This window comes from Rousettus aegyptiacus, unplaced genomic scaffold (assembly GCF_014176215.1).
Source record: "Rousettus aegyptiacus isolate mRouAeg1 unplaced genomic scaffold, mRouAeg1.p scaffold_m13_p_11, whole genome shotgun sequence".
In the NCBI taxonomy this organism is placed as follows: Eukaryota; Metazoa; Chordata; class Mammalia; order Chiroptera; family Pteropodidae; genus Rousettus; species Rousettus aegyptiacus.
In genome coordinates, this window is record NW_023416286.1 from 13,564,305 (window position 1) to 13,586,347 (window position 22,043).

Sequence of the window (22,043 nt, forward strand, 5' to 3'; positions counted from 1 at the left end):
GGAGTGGGGGTGGCAGATAAGCGTAAAGAGGATCAAATATATGGTGACAGATGCAGATTTGACTTTGGGTGGTGAACACATAATGCAATATACAGATAACATATTATTGAATTGTATACTTAACACCTTATTAATCTATGTCACCCCCAAGAAATTAAATAATTAAACAAATAAACAAATAATTTTGTGCTGTATAGTTTCATTGGCTCCTAAATAGTTTCTCTAGTGGGAACAATGAGTATTTTCTGTTCTTTAAGAAACTAGTATATATAAATGAACCGCTACATGTTTAGTTAGACTTTGACAAAAGCTAAAGATGAAGCTTTTGGGTGCTTCTACAATGCAATCCAGATATGCACTTATATATTCATATAGTGAAGAATGGAATGATAGAGATACATGCAATCCTTTGCAAATCATAATATATTCTAATAGAAAATAAAAACCTGTCACTAACAATTGTTTAAAAGAGAAAAGAACCAAAGTCAAGAAAATGTTAAATATCTACTTTTAAAAAGAAAGATGTGTAGTATAATACAACACAAAGATGAGACCTAGAAATTCTAAAAACACTAATTTTAATGCTTTAAAAGACAAAAAAAAAATAATAGGTAGATGTGAGGAAGCTGTAACAAAATTGAACACAACACAATTTGACCTCATAAAATTTTACAAGCCTTCATATTTATAATAATATATTAATGCCCAAAATGTAAAAAATACAAAGTATGATTTTCCCCCTTAGATTTATAATAAACTTCTGTTTAATACATTTATTTTTATAAGCCTTCTCTCTCGAACAACATATTCTATAAAAATACATGCATGCCAGTATTTTACCATGAGAATTTTAGTTTTCATCTCATACTAGTGGCTTGCATTTCTACCCATAGCTATATAAATATGATTTCCATTATATAGCACTTAAGGCCTTTCTATTGATAAGTTTTAATCAACATATTACATTTAAAAACCTTGATTTTCAAAATAAATTGTTTTAGTACTGTAGCATGATGAGTTTAATTAAATAGTTGAAGGATAAAATGGTAAATACATTGTACTATTTAAACTATTTCAGAACTGTAGGAAAATGTTTGATATTTAAAATATAATCAAGATGAGACTGCTTAGTCATGAGCAGTAAAATACTAGAAAACAGTGAGTGAATAAATAAGATGATTTTTATCAGTGGCCATTCATTATTTTGTTCTTAGGAAACTGGAAGATATTGTCTTCTTTGAGTTTCAAATATTCTGGTAAAGCTAGTTGTTTCTTAGTTTCCTCAATGTCACCTTGAATTGTTGAAACAAGTGACTCTGAAAAAAATCAAAATTCTTTTCTGATCTGAGATAGTCAATGTTGACCACATCGAGAGTTTCCCCCATAGAACTCTTCTTTAAAGGTATGCATGATATAAGTTTCCAAGGATTTTTTTTGTATTATTATAGTATGAGTTCCATCCTATGCTCACTGCCATCTAATGAACATTACTTCCAACACTGTGCAGCATAGTAAGTGCCAGGGGATATATACTCTGTAAGATTATCTACTACTTGCTCAGGAAAGTTAGTTGTGGGGATGCCCAACTTCTTGAAGATGTGGCCAAAGCCCCATAACGTTTGGCAGAGGCAAAAATAAGGCAGGTACTTCATGGCGCTGTCCACTTGCACTGACCGGAGACAGGAGAGGTGGAGTCGGGATCCAGGCGGTGCCCTGGTCCCGGACTAACAGAGTGGAACTCCGCTCGCCCTCTGAGCCTATGCGCGACGGACCTGGACGGGCCCCCAACGCCGCCAGCCCCTCACGCTGCTGACCCAACAGAAGCTGCCAGGAGACTCAGATGCAGCATCTTCACCTATAGAGCGGCTCTTTTATAACATTTTAAATCAATATATTACCATAAACATCTTTATTTATACATAGCTTATTACTTTGAATTAGTTGTTAGTATAAATTCTTAAAATTGGATTAACTATTTCAAAATAATAAAAATATCATCTCACTGGGAACTAATATACTAAAAATAAACTGATTCCTTCCTAACAAGTGTGGTAGCAGTGTATAAACAAACCCTCCATAACTTAGCTTTTCTATTTTTTTTAAATTTGTGTTGTTTTATTTGATTTTCTGAGAATTTAAGAGATAAAAATGAAGCTGGGGATCTTTTCAGTTAATCTTTTTGTGCTGTTTCAAAATATGTTTAGCTGGATAATGTAGCATGTTTTACTTTACAATATCTTAGAGATACAAATAAAGGAGGCACTATGTTGACAGGCAAGATTATCTAGCTGAACTCAGTTACTGGATGTGTACAACCTGGGTTCAAATCCTAGCTCAGAAATTTACCAGTTATGAAATCCAAGAAAGCTATTGAGCTTAGGTGACAGTTAAATGCTGAAATCTAGATAGGAATCTGGAATTCAGAGGCCCTGTTACAAGATAACAGAGCTGTGCCTTGAGAGAGCATTATGGTACATACCACTTTCTCAGAAATTATAGGAGCTACCCAATATCTTTTTATTTTCTATTTGCTTAATTCAGCCAAAATCAGTTCCTGTTATTTCTAAGAAAACTGAATAATATGCCTGGATGCCTTGCAAAACTGTTGTGAAATCTGAGTTGTTTCAAGGGAAATTCCTTGAGGAAGAATAAAATGTGATCTAATTTCATGCTGCCTCTGACCACAGAACCTTATCATCAATAACATTTATTTTCAGATGAGAATTTAATATTTCATTATTTTATCAATAACCATAATGCAAAATATATTTAAGCATGTAACAACTTGTTATTTTCTATGTGATTTAAAAAACAACAACAAATAAGACATTTACCCCTCAAAAATAATAATTCTTAAGAATCACTCCATCACTTCAATCAAGGCAGGCTAAATTAAAAAGTCAAAAAATATTAGTTTATTGATTTCCTTAAAAATAAATGTAGACCTCTATTCTTCTTACCACAAAACAAAATATTGAACTCTGTCCTTCATGCATATTTCAAATGCTGATCTTATTTTTCATTGCTTGTAAGTCAGAATTGGGCTTTAAAAGGAAGGAAAACTCCAGAGCCACTTGGGAAGTCATAGAGGTCAGGCCGTTGGCCTGGTTCTGGTCAGAACGCACTGAGAGTCACAATGCCTGAATAAGGGCCACTTTCAGTTGTCATTTTTCAATCAAAATACATACCCAGAATTTGAAATACCATATATAAAACACCATATTCTGAAATTGATATTCCATTTCACTTGGCATCTTCCTATTTGTTTTACTTGTAAAAAGAAAATAATACGTATTTTCTTTTCACTCAATTTGAATTCTATGTGAAATAATAAATAACCATAAGTTATAAAATAGTAATGCCAAAGCAAATTGGAGATTATGAGTTGGATGGGGTTTTCTCATATGTCGATCATATTGGCCACATTTCTTCTATTTTCCTGAAATGTTTATTTTACACTAAATTGTGAAATGTATTCATCAGTTGTAAAAAGGGGAGTTAAAAGCTCTCCCAAAGTACATAATATATATAATAAACTCAATATGAATTCAATTAACTGTCATTTTTTTAGATGAGTGTTTCTTTTTAAGTCTCTCTCTCTCTCTCTCTCTCTCTCTCTCTCGTCTCTCTGTCTCTCTTTTCTTTTTGAAAGATTGTAGAACTTTTCATCTCTTGATTCCCAGGGACAGACACTGCCCAGTAGGCTTCCTGGAGCACAATCTAACATCACCTAGTAATGCTTATGTACAAAGGCAGTGGCCTGGGAAATAGGTCTCTGTGTGTCAGGAAGGGATCAAAATCCTGGACTGGAGGAGCTCAGCCCAAAGTCACAAAAGGATTAAATGGATAAATGCTTCTTACTGAAAAGTGCCCACGTATGCACCTTATATCTTCATTTTAGACTGAAGTTTAAAAGGGCATAAATTTCTTATACTTCTCTCTTTCCCAAATCTAAACTATCTTTAAGCAGAAAAGGAGTAGGATGACCATTTTTTCAATTCTATAGTCCAATTAATAATCTGATCATTATTTTTGGAGAGAAAAGAACATTACCAAATGAAACATTTTGGTCAGTATAAGCAAAACCGCTCAAGGAACTAATCTGAAAACGGTTGGGTTTTAACTGTGAAGGCTTTGGGGGAGGGGAGTGAGGGGGAGAGAGGGTAGTTAGAAAATCTCTCAGGGAATCTACGCACATCAAAAACCGGACAAACACAAGGGGGCAAGAAGAGCTAAAGCTCTGACTTCAAAAACTGGCTGACTGAAATGGGAGCTAATAATCTATTTTAGTTCTCTCTCTGGATATTAATTCTGTTGGCATCCAAAGAAATGTGATGCTGACAAATGGGTTTAGTTTGTATTTGGTCTAATTACTGCGAGGACAACAGGGACTTCTCTAATGACAGCTACAACAGCTCCGGCTTTGGAAGAGCCTGGGGCTACATTCCCTAAAACTTACTCTTTAGTGCTAGTCGCGCGATTACTATCAGACTGCATTTCTCACGCATTCCAAATACCCTTTTTTACTTTTACTCTGTGAACTTTGTAAAGGAGGGGCTTGTTATAAACTCGGTAATCCAAGGACTGCACCAACTGTAATTTACGAGGAAATGGCAGAGTGGGGAGGAATCTGCTCTAGCATTGTCTTTTTATTTCATCTGTCCTTTTGCAAATATGCCTTTAGAGTTTCCTCCCAAACTGCAAACTGTTCCAGGTTTCTATTCAAACTCAAGCGGCACTGCATATAATTTTCTTCTCGGGTTTGCAAGATTCGGTGAGAACCCCTTACGCGGGATTTCATTGACTTTGAGGGATGGGGGCTAAAAATGGATAATTCTGGATCGAAGTCTGCTGAAGAAGTGAATCTAGCCCAGCGGCTAACAGCCCAGAGAGCAGCAGTCCTAGCAGCCAGAGTGGAGCGCGAGCAAGGGAGTGCAGCTCCAGGCCTCGCTTTCCCCTCACTTTCAACAGTCTTTTACCTCCTCCCCTTTCGGCGCTTTCCCCGCCTCCGCCCCTACCAGCTGATTGGCAGAAATCGCTATCCAATCCACGACTCCAGGCTTCCCTCTGGGACCAACAATTGGTTTCCTGGAGGACGACAGCTAAGGGGGTGCCGGGGGAGGGATTTCCCTCAAAACTCAGGATCCCGGGACTTCGGAGCGCGGAGTGGTGCCACTCAGTTCTCTGCGACCCTGAACCGCGAGTGGCTGAGGCCGACGCACGGAAAGGGCTTGTCCTCTGCTGCAGCTACAGTCCGGACCGCACCACGCAACTTTCCCGTCTTTCTGGCCCAGCCTCCGCTACAGCAAAACCCTGTGCAAACAGAGCGCAGAGTTAGTTCCTGGCTCTTTCCGGAGTAGTATCTTGCTCCCTGCCCAGCGACTGGCTGCGCGCTCTCAGGCTGACCTGTCTGAGCCCTACACTTAGACCATGCACGCAGCCAGGGCCCCCGGGATCGCCTCCTGCGCGCACCAGGCAGCCAAATGCATCAGTTTTCAACCCACGGCTTCACCTCCGCCGCGGATCCGGCTGATACTGCTGCTGCTGCTGCTCCTGTCACTGGTAAGCCGCGCTCGGGCACAGCCCAATGCCCCTGGGAGGGCGTTGCTGTCCTCGGATCTCGCGGGGGTTGCAGGGTTCCCCGTCGAAGAGGTTATAGTGATGGCGAACCGTGGGCTCCGAGTACCCTTTGGCCGTGAGGTCTGGCTGGATCCGCTACACGACCTGGTGTTGCAGGTGCAGCCAGGGGACCGCTGCGCGGTTACCGTGCTAGACAACGACGCGCTGGCCCAGCGACCCGGCCACCTGAGACCCAAGCGCTTCCCATGCGACTTTGGCCCTCGAGAGGTGAGCTACTCTCACCTAGGCGCGCGGAGCCCGTCGCGAGATCGCGTCCCGCTGCAGCTGCGCTACGATGCTCGGGGAGGGACGGCAGTGCTACCCTTGGTGCTAGAGGTGGAGGTAGTTTTCACTCAGCTGGAAGTTGTGATTCGAAACTTGCCCCTGGTCGTGGAGGAGCTGCTGGGGACCAGCAATGCCCTGGACGCGCGGAGTCTGGAGTTCGCCTACCAGCCCGAGACTGAGGAGTGTCGTGTGGGCATCCCGTCTGGCTTGGGCGCGCTGCCTCGTTATGGGGAACTCCTCCACTACCCTCAGGTCCCAGGACGCGACAGCGAGATGGGAGCCCGGGAGCCTCTCCTGATGGACTGCAAAGCTTTCCAGGAGCTAGGTGTGCGGTACCGCCACACAGCCCCCAGTCGCTCACCAAACAGGGACTGGGTACCCATGGTGGTGGAGCTGCGCTCTCGAGGGTCTCCTGTGGGCAGCCCTGCTTTGAAACACGAGCACTTCCAGGTGCTGGTGAGAATCCGAGGAGGGGTCGAGAACACCGCACCCAAGCCCAGTTTTGTGGCCATGATGATGATGGAGGTGGACCAGTTTGTACTGACGGCCTTGACCCCAGACATGCTGGCAGCTGAGGATGCTGAGTCTACCCCTGACTTGTTGATCTTCAACCTCACCTCTCCATTTCAGCGTGGCCAAGGCTACCTAGTGAGCACTGATGACCGAAGTCTTCCCCTCTCCTCCTTTACACAGAGAGACCTGAGCCTCCTGAAGATTGCCTACCAGCCACCCTCTGAGGACTCTAACCAGGAACGTCTCTTTGAATTGGAGTTAGAGGTAGTGGACCCGGAAGGAGCAGCCTCAGATCCTTTTGCCTTCATGGTGGTGGTGAAGCCCATGAACACTCTGGCTCCTGTAGTCACCCGGAACACTGGCCTCATTCTCTATGAGGGCCAGTCTCGGCCCCTCACAGGCCCTGCAGGCAGTGGACCACAAAACTTGGTCATCAGTGATGAGGATGATGTAGAGGCAGTGCAGCTAGAGGTGGTGGCTGGGCTCCAACATGGTCACCTTGTCCTTCTGGGTGCCTCCAGTGGCAAATCTGCCCCTAAGACATTTACAGTAGCTGAGCTAGCAGCTGGCCAGGTAGTCTACCATCATGATGACAAAGATGGCTCACTAAATGACAATCTGGTGCTTCGAATGGTGGATGGAGGGCGCAGACACCAGGTGCAGTTTCTGTTCCCTATCACCTTAGTACCTGTGGATGACCAGCCACCAGTCCTCAATGCCAACACTGGGCTGACACTGTCAGAGGGTGAAACAGTGCCTATCCTACCCTTTGCTCTAAGTGCGACTGACATGGACTCAGATGACTCTCTGCTGCTTTTTGGGTTGGAATCTCCCTCAACTACAGGGCATCTGCTTCTCCGCCAAGCACATCCTCCCCATGAGGTACAGGACCTTATCAGGAGCCCTTGGAGGAAACAGGGAGTATTCTATGAGAAAATAGTGACAGAGTGGCGGCAGCAGGACATAATGGAAGGGAGGCTGTTCTATAAGCACTTTGGGCCCCATAGACCTGGGCCAGTGATGGACCAATTCACATTTCGAGTCCAGGATAACCATGACCCGCCTAATCAGTCTGGGCTACAGAGGTTTGTGATTCGCATTTATCCTGTGGATCGCCTCCCTCCAGAATTGGGCAGTGGCTGTCCCCTTCGGATGGTAGTGAAGGAATCCCAGATAACACCACTAAGGAAGAAGTGGCTGCGCTATACTGACCTAGACACAGATGACCGAGAACTACATTACACAGTGACTCAGCCTCCAATGGACACAGATGAAAACCATTCACCAGCTCCATTGGGCACCTTGGTCCTGACTGATAACTCTTCTGTTGTGGTGACCCACTTTACCCAAGCCCAGATCAACCACCATAAAATTGCTTACAGACCTCCAGATCAGGAACTAGGAGTGGCTGCCCGAGTGGCCCAGTTCCAATTCCAGGTGGAGGATCGAGCTGGGAATGTAGCTCCAGGCACCTTTACCCTTTACTTGCAGCCAGAGGACAACCAGCCACCTGAGATTCTAAACACTGGCTTCACTGTTCAGGAGAAGGGACACCACATCCTGAGTGAGTCTGAGTTACATGTGAATGATGTAGACACTGATGTAGCCCACATCTCTTTTACTCTAACACAGGCACCCAAACACGGTCACATAAGGGTATCTGGACAGATACTACATGTAGGTGGGATTTTCCACTTGGAGGACATAAAACAGGGTCGGATTTCCTATGACCATAGTGGGGATGAGTCCCTGACTGATAGCTGCTCCTTGGAGGTCAGTGACAGACACCATGTTGTGCCCATCACTCTGAGAGTGAATGTGCGACCAGTGGATGATGAGGTGCCCATGCTGAGCCTTCCTGCAGGTACTCTGGGGTCCTATCTAGATGTTTTAGAAAATGGGGCTACAGAAATCACTGCCAGTGTTATCAAGGGGACTGATGAGGGCACTGATGATTTAATGTTGACTTTCCTCTTGGAAGATCCACCCTTACATGGAGAAATCCTGGTCAATGGAGTTTCAGCAGAGAAGTTTACCCAAAGAGACATCCTGGAAGGCTCTATTGTCTATGCCCACACCGGTGGTGAGATAGGCCTATTGCCCAAAGAGGACTCTCTTAACCTGAGCCTGTCAGATACGTCTCAAGAATGGAGAATAGGTGGCAATACTATCCAAGGAATTACCATATGGGTGACCATCCTTCCTGTCGACAGCCAAGCCCCAGAGATTTCCCTGGGTGAACAGTTTATAGTAATGGAAGGTGATAAAAGTGTTATAACCTCAATGCATATAAGTGCTGAAGATGTTGATTCCCTAAATGATGACATCTTGTGCACTATAATTATTCAGCCTATCTCAGGTTATGTTGAAAACATTTCTCCAGCACCAGGCTCTGAAAAATCAAGAGCAGGAATTGCCATAAGTGCCTTCACCCTGAAAGATCTCAGGCAGGGCCATGTTAACTACGTCCAGAGTGTCCATAAAGGAGTGGAACCTGTGGAAGATAGATTTATATTTCGTTGTTCTGATGGCATTAACTTTTCCGAGAGACATTTTTTCCCCATTGTAATCATTCCCACCAATGATGAACAGCCAGAAATATTTGTGAGAGAATTTATGGTGATGGAAGGCATGAGTCTGGTGATCGACACGCCCATTCTCAATGCTGCTGATGCTGACATTCCCCCGGATGATCTAACTTTCACTCTTACCCAATTTCCTACTCATGGTCACATCATGAACCAGCTGATAAATGGCACGGTTTTAGTTGAAAGCTTCACCTTGGACCAGATCATAGAGAGTTCCAGCATTATTTATGAGCACGACGACTCTGAGACCCAGGAAGATAGTTTTGTGATTAAACTAACAGATGGTAAGCATTCTGTGGAAAAGATGGTCCTCATTATGGTTATCCCTGTTGATGATGAGACCCCCAGAATGGCCATTAATAATGGACTAGACATAGAAATTGGGGAAACAAAAATTATAAACAACAAAATATTAATGGCAACTGATTTAGATTCTGAAGACAAATCCTTGGTTTATATTATTCGTTATGGGCCAGGACATGGCCTATTACAGAGACAAAAACCTACAGGTGCCTTTGAAAATGTAACACTAGGCATGAATTTTACCCAGGATGAAGTGGACAGAAACTTAATTCAGTATGTCCATTTTGGGCAAGAGGGCATTCGGGATCTAATTAAATTCGATGTGACTGATGGAGTAAATGCCCTCATAGATCGCTACTTTTATGTATCTATTGGGAGCATTGATATTATCTTCCCTGATGTGATAAGTAAGGGAGTATCTTTGAAAGAAGGTGGTAAAGTCACCCTTACAACAGACCTACTGAGCACTAGTGACTTGAACAGTCCTGATGAAAACTTAGTTTTTACCATCACCAGGGCTCCCATGAGAGGCCTCTTGGAATGCACAGATCAACCTGGAGTGTCCATCACATCTTTCACTCAACTCCAACTGGCTGGCAACAAAATCTACTACATCCACACAGCTGATGATGAGGTGAAAATGGACAGTTTTGAGTTTCAAGTCACTGATGGACGCAACCCTGTCTTTCGGACATTCCGTATCTCTATTAGTGATGTGGACAACAAAAAGCCCGTGGTTACTATCCATAACCTGGTTGTCAGTGAAGGTGAAAACAAACTGATCACTCCCTTTGAACTCACTATTGAAGACAGAGATACTCCTGACAAACTCCTAAAATTCACTGTCACCCAGATGCCTGTTCATGGTCAGCTCCTACTTAACAATACCAGACCTGCCATGGTTTTTACCAAGCAAGACTTGAATGAAAATTTAATCAGCTACCGGCATGATGGCACTGAGTCAAGTGAAGACAGCTTCTCCTTCACGGTAACTGATGGTTCCCATTCAGAATTCTATGTTTTTCCTGATACAGTATTTGAAACAAGAAGACCCCAAGTGATGAAGATCCAGGTCTTAGCTATTGATGATAGTGTCCCTCAAATTGCAGTGAACAAAGGGGCCTCTACACTTCGCACTCTGGCCACTGGCCACTTGGGATTCATGTTCACAAGCAAAATATTGAAAGCGGAAGACAGAGACAGCTTACATTTTTCACTTAGGTTTATTGTTACAGAGGCCCCTCAACATGGATATCTTCTCAACCTGGGCAAAGGCAACCACAGTGTCACTCAGTTTACACAAGGTATGGTTCACTTTTCTTTCCTTATAACAAAAGGGCACTCCAGGTCTTATTTTTGAGGAAATGTCTGTTGCTGAACACTTTATTAAGTAGAACCTCAAATTGGAGTCCAAGAGACAGGAAGGAAAGGGAAATAAAGGGGAGGGAAGGATTCAGGGACTCTCTTTCTTGGGAGAACAGTTTCTTTCTTGTCATATGTCTCACTGCAGTGACCTTTATTAGTGGGAGTACTGATGTGTTTCGATAGCAGCAAGGTTTGTTGCCAAAGTGGGAGCCAGACTTTGGTAAATCAAAAGTCAGGCTTTCCAACTCTGCTCTACTTGCCATGCCTACCCTCTGAGCAGTCTGTTTTGCACCCTGCAAATTGTTTATGAAGCATTTTAGCGCCTCAGAGAGAGAGAATGCTTTCTAAATTCTGTATATTCAGATTATTATTATCACGTGCCATTTAAATAGAGCCTTCAAATTTATATTACTTTGATTAATTTTTAGAGCATTGTTCTACTACCAATATAGTTGTTAGAAATTTTGTAATGAAAATAAAAAGATATATTTATACTTTGCAAATTTCGTAATTTTTATATTTCATGACAAACACTTGTCCAAAGACAGAAGAGGTAAACTTCTATCTAGATTTATAAAAATTATATGTACAAGGCATATTACTATGATACACACAAAGTGAGAGTTTAAGAAGACATGATGTAAAAAAGACAGTATGTCTGTCACCAAAATATGCATCCACTTTATTATTAAGAACTTAAAAATTAATAGTATAAGGAGGAAATAATTTCCTCATTTTAGACCTTTGTCCTGTTTCAAACACAATGACAGACACTGGTTGTATCTGCATTAATTTGCATTCTTGAGGCTAAAGCATTTTTCTAACCTGGTTTTTCTTTGTGTAGACAGGAAGGGCAGGAGACCTATGCAGAGTTACTCAGTGACTAAAGGGAGAAGCTCATTCAAGCCTGCTTGCTTAAAAGTTAGGGCTCCATTTGCTAGAACATGCAACTTTCATTACAAAAGACTTTGGGGCTGCTTTCCTGAACATCTCACTGTGTCAGAATGGAAACCAGATCTGCCCTATGTGGACTCTGTGGGTAGAGATGGGGTTTTAACCTAGGCCATCCCAGTGCTGGTGTTCTTTTCTTGCTATAGTGCTGTGCTCTTAGATAACTAATGCTTTAATAAACATGGATGTCACTGTGTAATGTTAAAGTGAACCACTTCTCTGTTTTAGATACTGTCAAATAGCCTCACACTCCAACCTCCTGATTCTTGGCTGAAAGCCTGAATATATTCTAGGGCCTGCAGGGACAAGAGAACCTCAGAGTGCCAAGTGTCATGTTAGACCAGCAGGAAACTTTTATGTGAAGGCTTTCTGAGGCTAGAGATGCCATACAATCTTAGATTGGTTTATTTTCATCGAAAGTGAAGAGGATGAAAGGAATATATTAGAGGATAGAAAATGTTACTTCAAATCACTCCTCGGACCTGAAAAAGAAAAATAATTTTAGAAAATTTTTAAAGGAATTTCTGAATGAAGGTAGACAAATGATTTAATTTAAATTCTATAAACAAAGTCCAACAGCTTAAAATATTAGACTATCATTTCTTAAATATAGGGCCCTAAAATTATACTATTTCATTACAGATTGTTGTTTTATCTCCCACCAATTTGGATTCACCATGATTACTTTTTATGGTCATTTGTAAATGAAGAGTAGTTGTATATTTATTATAAAAAGTAAAGATAATCTTTTAAGATTACTTTTTAAAAATAAAGTATTACATTCCAATAAGAACTCAAGTATTGACTAGGAAAATTGTTGGTATTTAACTACACAGCACTCATTTGAACAAGTTGAGACTGGAGTTTGGTTCATAGCAGTTATTTATAGAGATTAGATAAATGAGTAAAAATGGAGAAAGCTCTATCATAGAGCTACCATGGCTGTTCTTCCAGTAGGGGAAATGAAAGTAGTGTCTAGAGTCAGGATTATGCTGCTTTTTTTTTTCTGTTTTTGTTTTATTATGAAGGGATAAGCTAAACTATATTTTGATGGATTTTCAATAAACTGAATTAAGTCAATTTAGCACATGTGGCCAGAGAAAGTTATTCCCAAATTAATTGACTGAATGATCAATAAGAGAACAAAATAATTCATTTCTAAAACATATTAAATTTCATTATCAGGAAAAGATAACAAATTAGGAAAATTAGGGAAATTATTTAGTTATTTCAAACTTTGCCTCTATGCCAAGGTGCCCCTGCTCTCTCCACCCTACGTCTAAATCATTTGTCTCAAGTACCTGGATTTCTTTTTTCTTGTGAGAGATAATTTATGAATCACTTTTAGACATTTTCCCAAAGAGTTTAAAGCAGAGTGTGGTTCCAGGCATGTTAATAAACTTAGATTTTTTTTAAAACCCATGGAATAATCGTGTAGGTATACCGAAATATATCTGATGCATGTTTAACATTGAGAAGAAAATCTAGCTAATTAGGTGTTTACTTAAAGAAGATGGCATATTTTGGCTACTACATTTTTATCTTTTAATACTTCTATGCCTTAAGAAGTGAATGTACACACACACACAGACACAGACACACACACACACACACACAAAATATGTTTATGTTATTTGTAGAGGTACCAGTAGAATAACAGCATTATGATCAAAGTCTTTACTTACTTCTAGAAATTTAAAAAGTTCCCTTTTTGAACCAGGAATTATTAATAGACTTATAAAAAAATGAAGTATTTGTTCCAGCTAATCAATATCGCATGTTGTAACTTGGAGGGGAAATTTGCCACCTGACTGTCATATAGCTGCATTCATATTCTCTTTACTTAAAATTAAAAAAAAAAAAAAACGTTTTAAAATCGTTTCACTTTTTAAATACAATTTAGATTTTTTATTTTTTATTTTTTTCATTTTCCATTTTGATTTTCTACTTTTTCCTTTTTTTCTTTTTTCAATTATAGTTGACATTCAGGTGTGCAGCATAGTGGTTAGACATTTATGTAACTTACAAAGTGATTCCCTGATTAGTCTAGTACCCACCTGGCACTAGAGATAGTTATTACAGTATTATTGACTATATTCCCTTTGCTGTACTTTACAACTCTGTGACTGTTTGTAGCTATCAATTTGTATTTCTTAATCCCTTCGCATTTTTTACCCCCCACCCCCCAAATCCCTCTCCCATCTGGCAACTATTAGTTGTTTTTGTGTGTCTGTGAGTCTGTTTCTATTTTGTTTATTTACTTATTTTGTTCCTTATATTCTGCATGTAAGTGAAATCATATGGTATTTATCTTTCTCTGTCTGAGTTCTTTCACTTAGCATAAACCCTCTAGATCCGTCCATGTTGTCCCAAATGGTGGGATTTCATTTTTTATGGCCAAATAATATTTCATTGTATATATGTACCACCTCTTCTTTATCCAATCATCTACTGATGGACACTTTAGTTGCTTTCATATGTTGGTTATTGTAAATAACACTGCATTGAACATAGTGGTGCATATGTCTTTTCAATTTAGTGTTTTGGACTTTTTTGGATAAATACCCAGAAGGGGTATTACTGGGCATAAGGTAGTTCTATTTTTAATTTTTTGAGGAACCTCCAAACTATTTTCCATAGTGGCTTCATCAGTTTCCAATCCCACCAGCAGCATATGAGGGTTCTCTTTTCTCTACAATCCATGCCAACACTTGCTGCTTGTTGATTTACTGAAGATAGCCATTCTATCATGTGTGAGGTGATATCTCATTGTGGTTTTATTTTGTGGTTCTCCGATGATTACTGATAGTAAGCATCTTTTTATATGTCTATTGGCCATCTGTATGTCCTCTTTGAAGAGATGTCTATTCAGATCCTCTGCCAATTTTTTTATTAACATTCAGTTTTGAGATGGTGATTTTTGTCAATGAATCTATCTACTAAGTACTATAATTGTTTTTTCTTAAGAAAACATTAATACAGTGAATGAGTGTACTAAACAGTTTTTTTTCTGTTCTCATTATAGAGCTTTTAGATTTTCTTATAAAATTAAATAAGGAAGAGGTATGTTGAAAAAGGATCTTCCAGATGACCAGAGGACATTGTCCTTATGTTAATGATGCATAGTTAGTATAGTTCACTTAATTTCTTACTGATAAATTAAAGATTGTAAAATCTAAGAGTTATTAGAGTAAATAGGTTAAGAACTGTGCAGGGAGCTTTACTGCTTATCCTTCAGAAACATCATACATAGGAAAGCAGAGATGCAAGTGTGGTCCTCTAGACCTCTGGGCTCTTTTATTTTAAGTTAAAAATATTTTATCTTTTACTGAATATTAGAACCTCGGCAAAGGACTGTGGGAAGTTAAGCTAAAAAAAAAACAGAAATTTTCAATCTTCTAGAAAAGGTAGCCATGCAGAAAGCTAAAAATGACACAAGGCAGAAATTGGGGAAATTATAGTGGAGTTAGAAGTGAAATACTAAGGGAGAATAAAACATTTGAAGTTGTTTCACCTCTGAGTATCTCTATTAGCGAGAAGTTACTATAAACTATTAAATCAGAGTTTCCCCTTCTTATATGTCTGATTACAGACGAGTCACCTTTCAAAACTATATGAGCCAAGGTAGAGCATACGCTTCACATCTGTAAAATGGAACTATAGATATTTATGGAGTAATTTGTTGGTTCTAATACCTTGTATCACTTAAGACTATTGTTTTAGAAAATCACTTTTTTAAAAATTATAAATAATGCCTTTAAACTCCATAACATAAACTTATTAGAGGTCTTAGGAGATGGAAAAATCAAAGAGCACACAAGAGACAAATATTACATACCATTGTTAAAGCAATTTTTTTAGCTATGATCTTGATTTTATGTAGCCTTGGAAATAATTTTTTATTCATTGGCCCAGATTAAATAACAGTCTGGTTTGAATATCACAGAACAGAGTATTTGTTTTATTATTTTGTCTGTGTGGCACTGTTAAGGAGAGGAACTGGTAGAATAGATGAATAAATTTAAAAAATTATATGTTATTCAATACTAAAAACAAACTATGCCAGTGAAGTTGATAGCTGGAGTAGACAACAACAGAAAGCACTTCTGAGGCAGAATAAATTCTCTATGAAAAAAAATGTTTAACTTTTATTAGATGTTTTCTGTTCTAAGTTCTCTCTGACTTTGAGTCATGATAGCTATTTTGATCTGGGATTTTTAAAAAATCTCTTATTTTTTCTTTCAAAAATTGGACTGCTTAAAAACAGCCTGCTAAACCAGGCAGGATAGGTAAGAAAGTTAGCTTGAGGGAGAGTAGAGGAATATCTTTCTTCTTAGGGACAATCCTACCGGGAGGCAAAGGGTGCGATTTCAATAGTGCCAGGAAATCTACCAACCCTTAAAATATCTCTCTTTCCACCTGTCATGAAGACTGACTATTCATATTTAGGCAGTCACTCCTTTGGTGCATGAACATGCAAATGCCATTGGAAGGGGAAACACCTTGCTTTTTATTATTACCTAATTCTTACACTCTATTCATCGGTGTAAGGGATCAGATTTTTATGAGACAGCTGAAATCAAGGAGCTTAGAGATATAAGAAATAAGATAGCACTGTTTTCCTTGGGAAAAGGAGATGGTTACAGAAAAGTAACAGCCAATAAAATTTATTCACAAGTCACCAATTTTGCCTTAGTAATTAATCATCTTGTTCACTGGTTATTTTCTAGCTGACATTGATGATATGAAAATATTCTATATTTTAAGAGAAGGAGCTAATGCCACAAGTGATTTGTTCCATTTTACAGTCGAAGATGGTGGTAAGTATTCCATTCTCTTGTTAATATAAACAAGGAGAGTAACTTTTACTGATTGCTCTTTGACAACTGATTTTATACTGAGTAAATTTGGCATTTGCTATAGAAAATCTAACATTTTCCCTCTGAAGCAAAATTATTCTGCAATGATTATAGATAAATGTTCTAGTTATGTTATTTTTGTCTTATGAGTTGTAAAGCATGAAAGACAAAGATGTATATAAATAGGATCCCATGTCCAGTTGTTTAGATTATGTTTTGCATGAGGCTTCCTGCTTGAGATGACAGAGAATGTTGGAATTCAGCTCAGCTCCACTTGCAAGCTATTTTCCTACCCAAGTGTGCCAACTGGAGTGTCTCTGCTCAAATACAAATTAAAACAAGGTGGCTTTTTCTAATTTGCACAAGGGTACTGACTAATGCTAGTGAATAACATGTTGCATCCGCCAAGAACTCAGTGCTAAATAAATGTATGTTTTAATCTTACCAATCTCAGTAAACCTAATGATTTCCTTATTTTGGGAGATTTTATGACAGTCTAGCTAAAATTTTTCTTGGTAAAGTCTGAAGAATACTGCAGAGAATAGGATATGATCTATAGTCTAATTCTCTTTAGCAATATTATTGTCATTGCTCCCTCAAAGCTCTGACTGTTGCTCAAGCTCTTCAGTTTTATTCCTAACTCTAGATTAGGAGGAAAAAGTGGCTATTTCTAGGTCGATCATAAAGATGGTTTTTTGTTTTGTTTTTTGTTTGCTGCTGCTGCTGTTGTTGTTGTTCCTCACATGCTCTTCAGAGAAGCAAAAGAACCTTGGGAAGAATGTGTGTTTTGTGAACAAAATACAGGAAGTGAGGGGACGTGTGAGAGAGAAAAGAGAGGGAGGAAAATAATTTAGATTGAGTCATCTGGTTCCTTATGATGTTTTTAAAATGGCCTGCTATTATGTCATCTATCTCAAAAAGATTACATGCTTACCCTTCATATTTTTGAAGCATTAAAATATCATTGAACTAGCATAATCACAGCTCTGAAAAATTACATTTGCTGGGTGTGTGCCAGAGAGGCAAAAAAATGTTAACTTGAGTTCAACTATTTTCATTTCTGCTATCGGATATTTAATAGACTAAAGTCTTTTATTTTTATAGTAATATTTTACTTTCCCCCTCATTATACACACACACACACTTACACACACTCTATTATTCTGTACATTTTTTCCCTTAGCTGGATGGAATGGTAGCAGTTACTTTAAAATTTGGGTCTATATTCAAACCTTGGAAAACATTATGCAGTATCATATTTCAAAATATTAAGTTAGGGATATCTAGCTGAAGAAACTGAGTTTATTTTTGGATTTGCTGAAAATGTAACTGAGTCTCTAAAGGCTGTGCTTATGGAAATAAGAACTAAATTATTTCAGGAGATTTACCAGAGTTAGTTTTCATGTGAGAGAGCTGTTTTTCTTTACCCTTCTCTCTCTACTGACATGACATTACATATGGGGCTCAGAAAGATTCTTGCAAATTATGGAGCAGAATTTATCTTGATTGCCCTGATATAAAAAAACCTTCTCTGTGATAGAATAAAGAGACCTGCAAGATTAAAAGACTAAAAGTCACATATGTATTTTAAAGTTATTTTAACCTGATACTTTAAAAAAAAATTCTCACAATGCAATATATATGTGCCTTCCTATTGAACCGTATACCTGAAACTTACTGGATTTTGTTAACCAATGTCATTATAATAAAAATAAATTTAAAAAAAATAAATAATTTCTGCATTGTCTTATAAGATATTCTATTAAAATGAAAAGTGTAATACTATTTAAATTCACAGAGTATCTATAGTGTAATGCTCTGGAAAGTGTGAGATATTTTGACAAACGAATGAAAAAATATTTGCAATATTTGTGGTAAAAGAAAAACAATGTGTTACAGCTCTTTTAGCATTTTTCTAGCAGATGTTTCTCTTCTCATCAGAAGACAGCCAAATTAATTAATTAATTAATTAATTAATGATAAGATAGCTTTCCCTTCTATAAAAACAATTTTAATTGAACAAAATTCTATAAGAATTTTTATTGTTTTCTGATCCATATATATTCCAGTAATAAAGGTATTAATTTCGATCAAAATATACTATAGGAAAGACCTATTTTTATGGACTATAGTATGAACATTTATTTTCAAAATCTTCAAATTTAACAATGTAAATTTAATGTAATAGAATACGTATTTATGAAGCTACATTTATGATATATTTTGACACTTCCCAAAGATATATATATTGTCTCAGGAATTATGGCAACTACTTAAATTCTATGAATGTGTATCTTTCTTTTTTAGTTGGAGAGATCTAGGACTCAGAGGGGCAGGTGACTTCTCCAAATGCATTTATCCATCCAAAAAGTAACAGAGCTCTCTCAAAGATACTCTTCTCATCTAGGTGATAACAGATTTTTTTGGATTGGTGTGTTTGGCTACTGAACTCACCTATAGTCATTTGTTATTAATTATTTTATACGATGATAGTAACCATATCTATAACCACACTCATGAAATATATGAAATGCTCCAGTATTTCATATCTGGGAAGCAAGTCAAGGCACCATGGTATAAAATTAAGAACTCTCTACTCCCAATTTTCTTTCCAATCCACTAAATTTACCTCTTTAAGTCAACAAGATTGATTTTAAGATAGTGACTATACAAAGAAATTACTGAGACAAATATAGTCCTCAAATAACCTTAAAAATAAAATGTAACTTTTAATTTCAGGAGTCAAGGATAGGAGAAGAGATTGAGAAGGACAGAAAATTAAAAGAAAAAATAGTTTCAGATTTAATTATGTTATCATAAGAACCTGGCTAGCCACAAAATTTTTCTGTTATGGTATAGTAATGTATTAGGACCACCCACCACTAATGGAATGGTACTTAGGACAAAATTATTCCTTTTTTTGGAGGGCTTTGGGGCAATAGCCAAATGACAGGACTAAAGAGTATGCTATTTGAAAAACAGATAATGTCAAAATTTTTACCTCAGGAAGTTCTACTGTGTTTGGACTTAATAAATGTCGGTTAATATAGCACACATATACAAATACACACAGATCCTTATACCTTAGGGTTCTTTCAATTAGATCTTAAACTTTATATATGATTTATTATTATTTATTCAATTTTGCCCTTATAGCATCCCTGAGGGGTAAGTAAAAACAAATAAACAACAATTTTTTTAAAAGCATTATTATTACTATTTGACAGATGAGAAAACTGAGTCACAGAAGTAACCATACATTTAGAGACCAATTTGATTCCCAGAATCTTTCCTCAAAAAATAACTTGAACACTTATTAAAGATAGGCATGAGATGGGAGGAGTTGAGGAGGGATTTAAACTTTTCTAGGTTTGCGAGACCTAGTTTTTAGGAATGCTTTATAGATGAGAAGGAAGTCAGGGTAGGATCACCTGATAGATAAAAAGTTCTGTTCTCTGGAGTGTAGATTTATTTTTTTAGAAAACTTTAAAAGTCACTTAATATTCTTTCCTGGTATTGAAAGCCTTGCTGGGTAGAGTTTTCATGTTTATAGATTCTTGTTTTTCATAACTTTGAATATTTCTTGCCAGTCTCTTCTGGCCTGCAAAGTTTTTGTTGAAAAATTTGCAGACATTCTTATGGGGATACCCTCGTCAGTAACTAGCTGCCGTTCTCTTGCAGCTTTTAAGACTGTCTCTTTGTCTTTGACCTTTGGCATTTTAATTATGATGTGTCTTGGTGTGGCTCTGTTTGTGACCTAGAGGTTATTATGCTGAGTGAAATAAGTCAGACAGAGAAAGATGATTTCACTTATATGTGGAATCTAAGGGAACAAAAAGAACAAACTAATCATAAACAGGCTCACAAATATAGAGGACAATCTGGTGAAAGCCAGAGGGGAGAGGGGGTTAGGGCCTGGAAAAAAGAAGTACAAATTAGTGTACAAATCAGTATTTGATAGATAGTCACAGGGATGGGGAGCATGACATTGGGAATGCATTCAGCATTTAGCATTTATGTAATGCCTAGGTGTAGAGACAGAGGAGAGAAAGAACAATCAGGTGGATAATTTCATAAACTATATAAATGTCTAACTAATGTATTGTATACTTGAAATTAATAATAAAATAAAAATTTTAAAAAAATCTAGCAGTTAAATACCCAATAAATATAGAAAAAAGCTTTTTAGTAATGACATCAACATAATAAAATATTATGCAGCTTTTAAAATTCATAAATCTATCATAGTGTATTATTAAGTGATCACTTAATAATAAAATGTTTACTGGAATGTGACGAATGTGAACATTATATCAAAATAGACCATTCATCTAGGCGTTCTGGGGCCAGATGACATACAAATTCATAGTTACAACCTGTAAGGTCAGACTCTGAGGTTAGGAGATGTGCTCCCATTATCAGTGGCTTCATCTAAGGAGCTTATGAATATGAGTATATGTAGCAATTACATATGGATTTAGCTAAACTGTCTTCCATTTCTTTTTGTTTTTCACCCTTTATGTCTTTATGAGGGTAACTCATAATGTAATAATAATACAGATGTGGAAAATTTATTCTCCTTTGAAAATTACCTCTTTGAATTCTAATTCCACATCTAGTACTACAGAATTCTATGAAAAGAAAAAAACCTTGTATTTTATCCCCTTCATGACAGAACATAGTATTTTTATCTGATTTGCTCTCAGCATTATATTCTTTATAACTTCTCTATAAAGCATTTTAAAATGAAAGTTCTCCTATACCTTTTCAGTTTTCCCTACAAGGAACTCCTCTAGCTCTTTATTATGATGAGAAAACCAGTCTGACATTACCATTCCAGATATGTCCCACCCTCAACCCTAATAACTATTAATCATTCTTCAACACCAGGCTCAAATGTCATTTCCTCTCCAAGGTTACTCCCAACACAATGACGAGGAAGTTAGTTACACCCTTCTGTGTGCTTCTATTCCTACCTTTATTTACAGCCAAAAATGTTACATTCTGATTATTTGCTAATATGAAGACTTTTATTAGTAGAGAGGAACTTCTTCACATTAAAAAAGGCATCATAGATCTTTGTACCATAGTGCCTACCCAGGATTGAATACATAGTAAATATTTGACAAATATTAAAATGAATGAATAGATAAATAGGAAAAGGAAACTCTTTTTAAATATAAGGGTCAATTAAAAGGTATTCTAAGAAAAGCTCCTTTAAATAATTCCCAATGTACCCTTTGCATTCCTTTTGAACAGTCACTTATCCTAGCATTAATTTAAATCCCTGTGGCACCAAAAAAGATTTTTAGTAAAGCTTTCACATTTTGGAACACATGAAATCAACTGCTGTGAAAATTCCTTTGAAACCTTCAGTGAAATAAACTTAAGATTGAAGAGTCTCACTGTAACCACAAGTACAAAGTTCATGTAATTCTTAAAGAATTCTTTTCAGAATAAAAATGTTGTCAGTATATTATATAAATATTCATACAATTTTAAAATTTAAATAGAAATAGACATTTTCTATAGATCACTGAATTTTTTAAGTCAGCACCAC

At 37.8% G+C, this 22,043-nt stretch overlaps 1 protein-coding gene, 1 non-coding gene and 1 pseudogene across 4 annotated transcripts in view; 2 read left to right on the top strand and 1 right to left on the bottom strand.

Annotated features, from left to right (window-relative positions):
- Nucleotides 1–1,185: 1,185 nt before the first annotated feature.
- On the bottom strand, nucleotides 1,186–1,652 carry LOC107519093 (annotated as a pseudogene).
- Nucleotides 1,653–5,112: 3,460 nt separating this feature from the next.
- The window catches only part of FREM2 (FRAS1 related extracellular matrix 2), a 209,317-nt gene continuing 192,386 nt past the window's right edge, over nucleotides 5,113–22,043 (top strand). Inside the window, exons 1-3 of one of the 3 annotated variants that reach the window (XM_016161363.2) lie at nucleotides 5,113–5,562; nucleotides 6,598–10,612; nucleotides 16,355–16,444. In XM_016161363.2, the coding sequence (XP_016016849.2) occupies nucleotides 5,431–5,562; nucleotides 6,598–10,612; nucleotides 16,355–16,444 (4,237 nt within the window). In that variant the 5' untranslated portion in view covers nucleotides 5,113–5,430. Of the gene's footprint in view, nucleotides 10,613–16,354; nucleotides 16,445–22,043 lie in introns of all 3 variants that reach the window. The other 2 variants (XM_016161361.2, XM_016161362.2) reach the window with 2 other exon arrangements.
- On the top strand, nucleotides 18,372–18,435 carry LOC118609472. The gene has a single exon (XR_004953449.1). It is a non-coding gene; the product is annotated as a U7 small nuclear RNA (small nuclear RNA).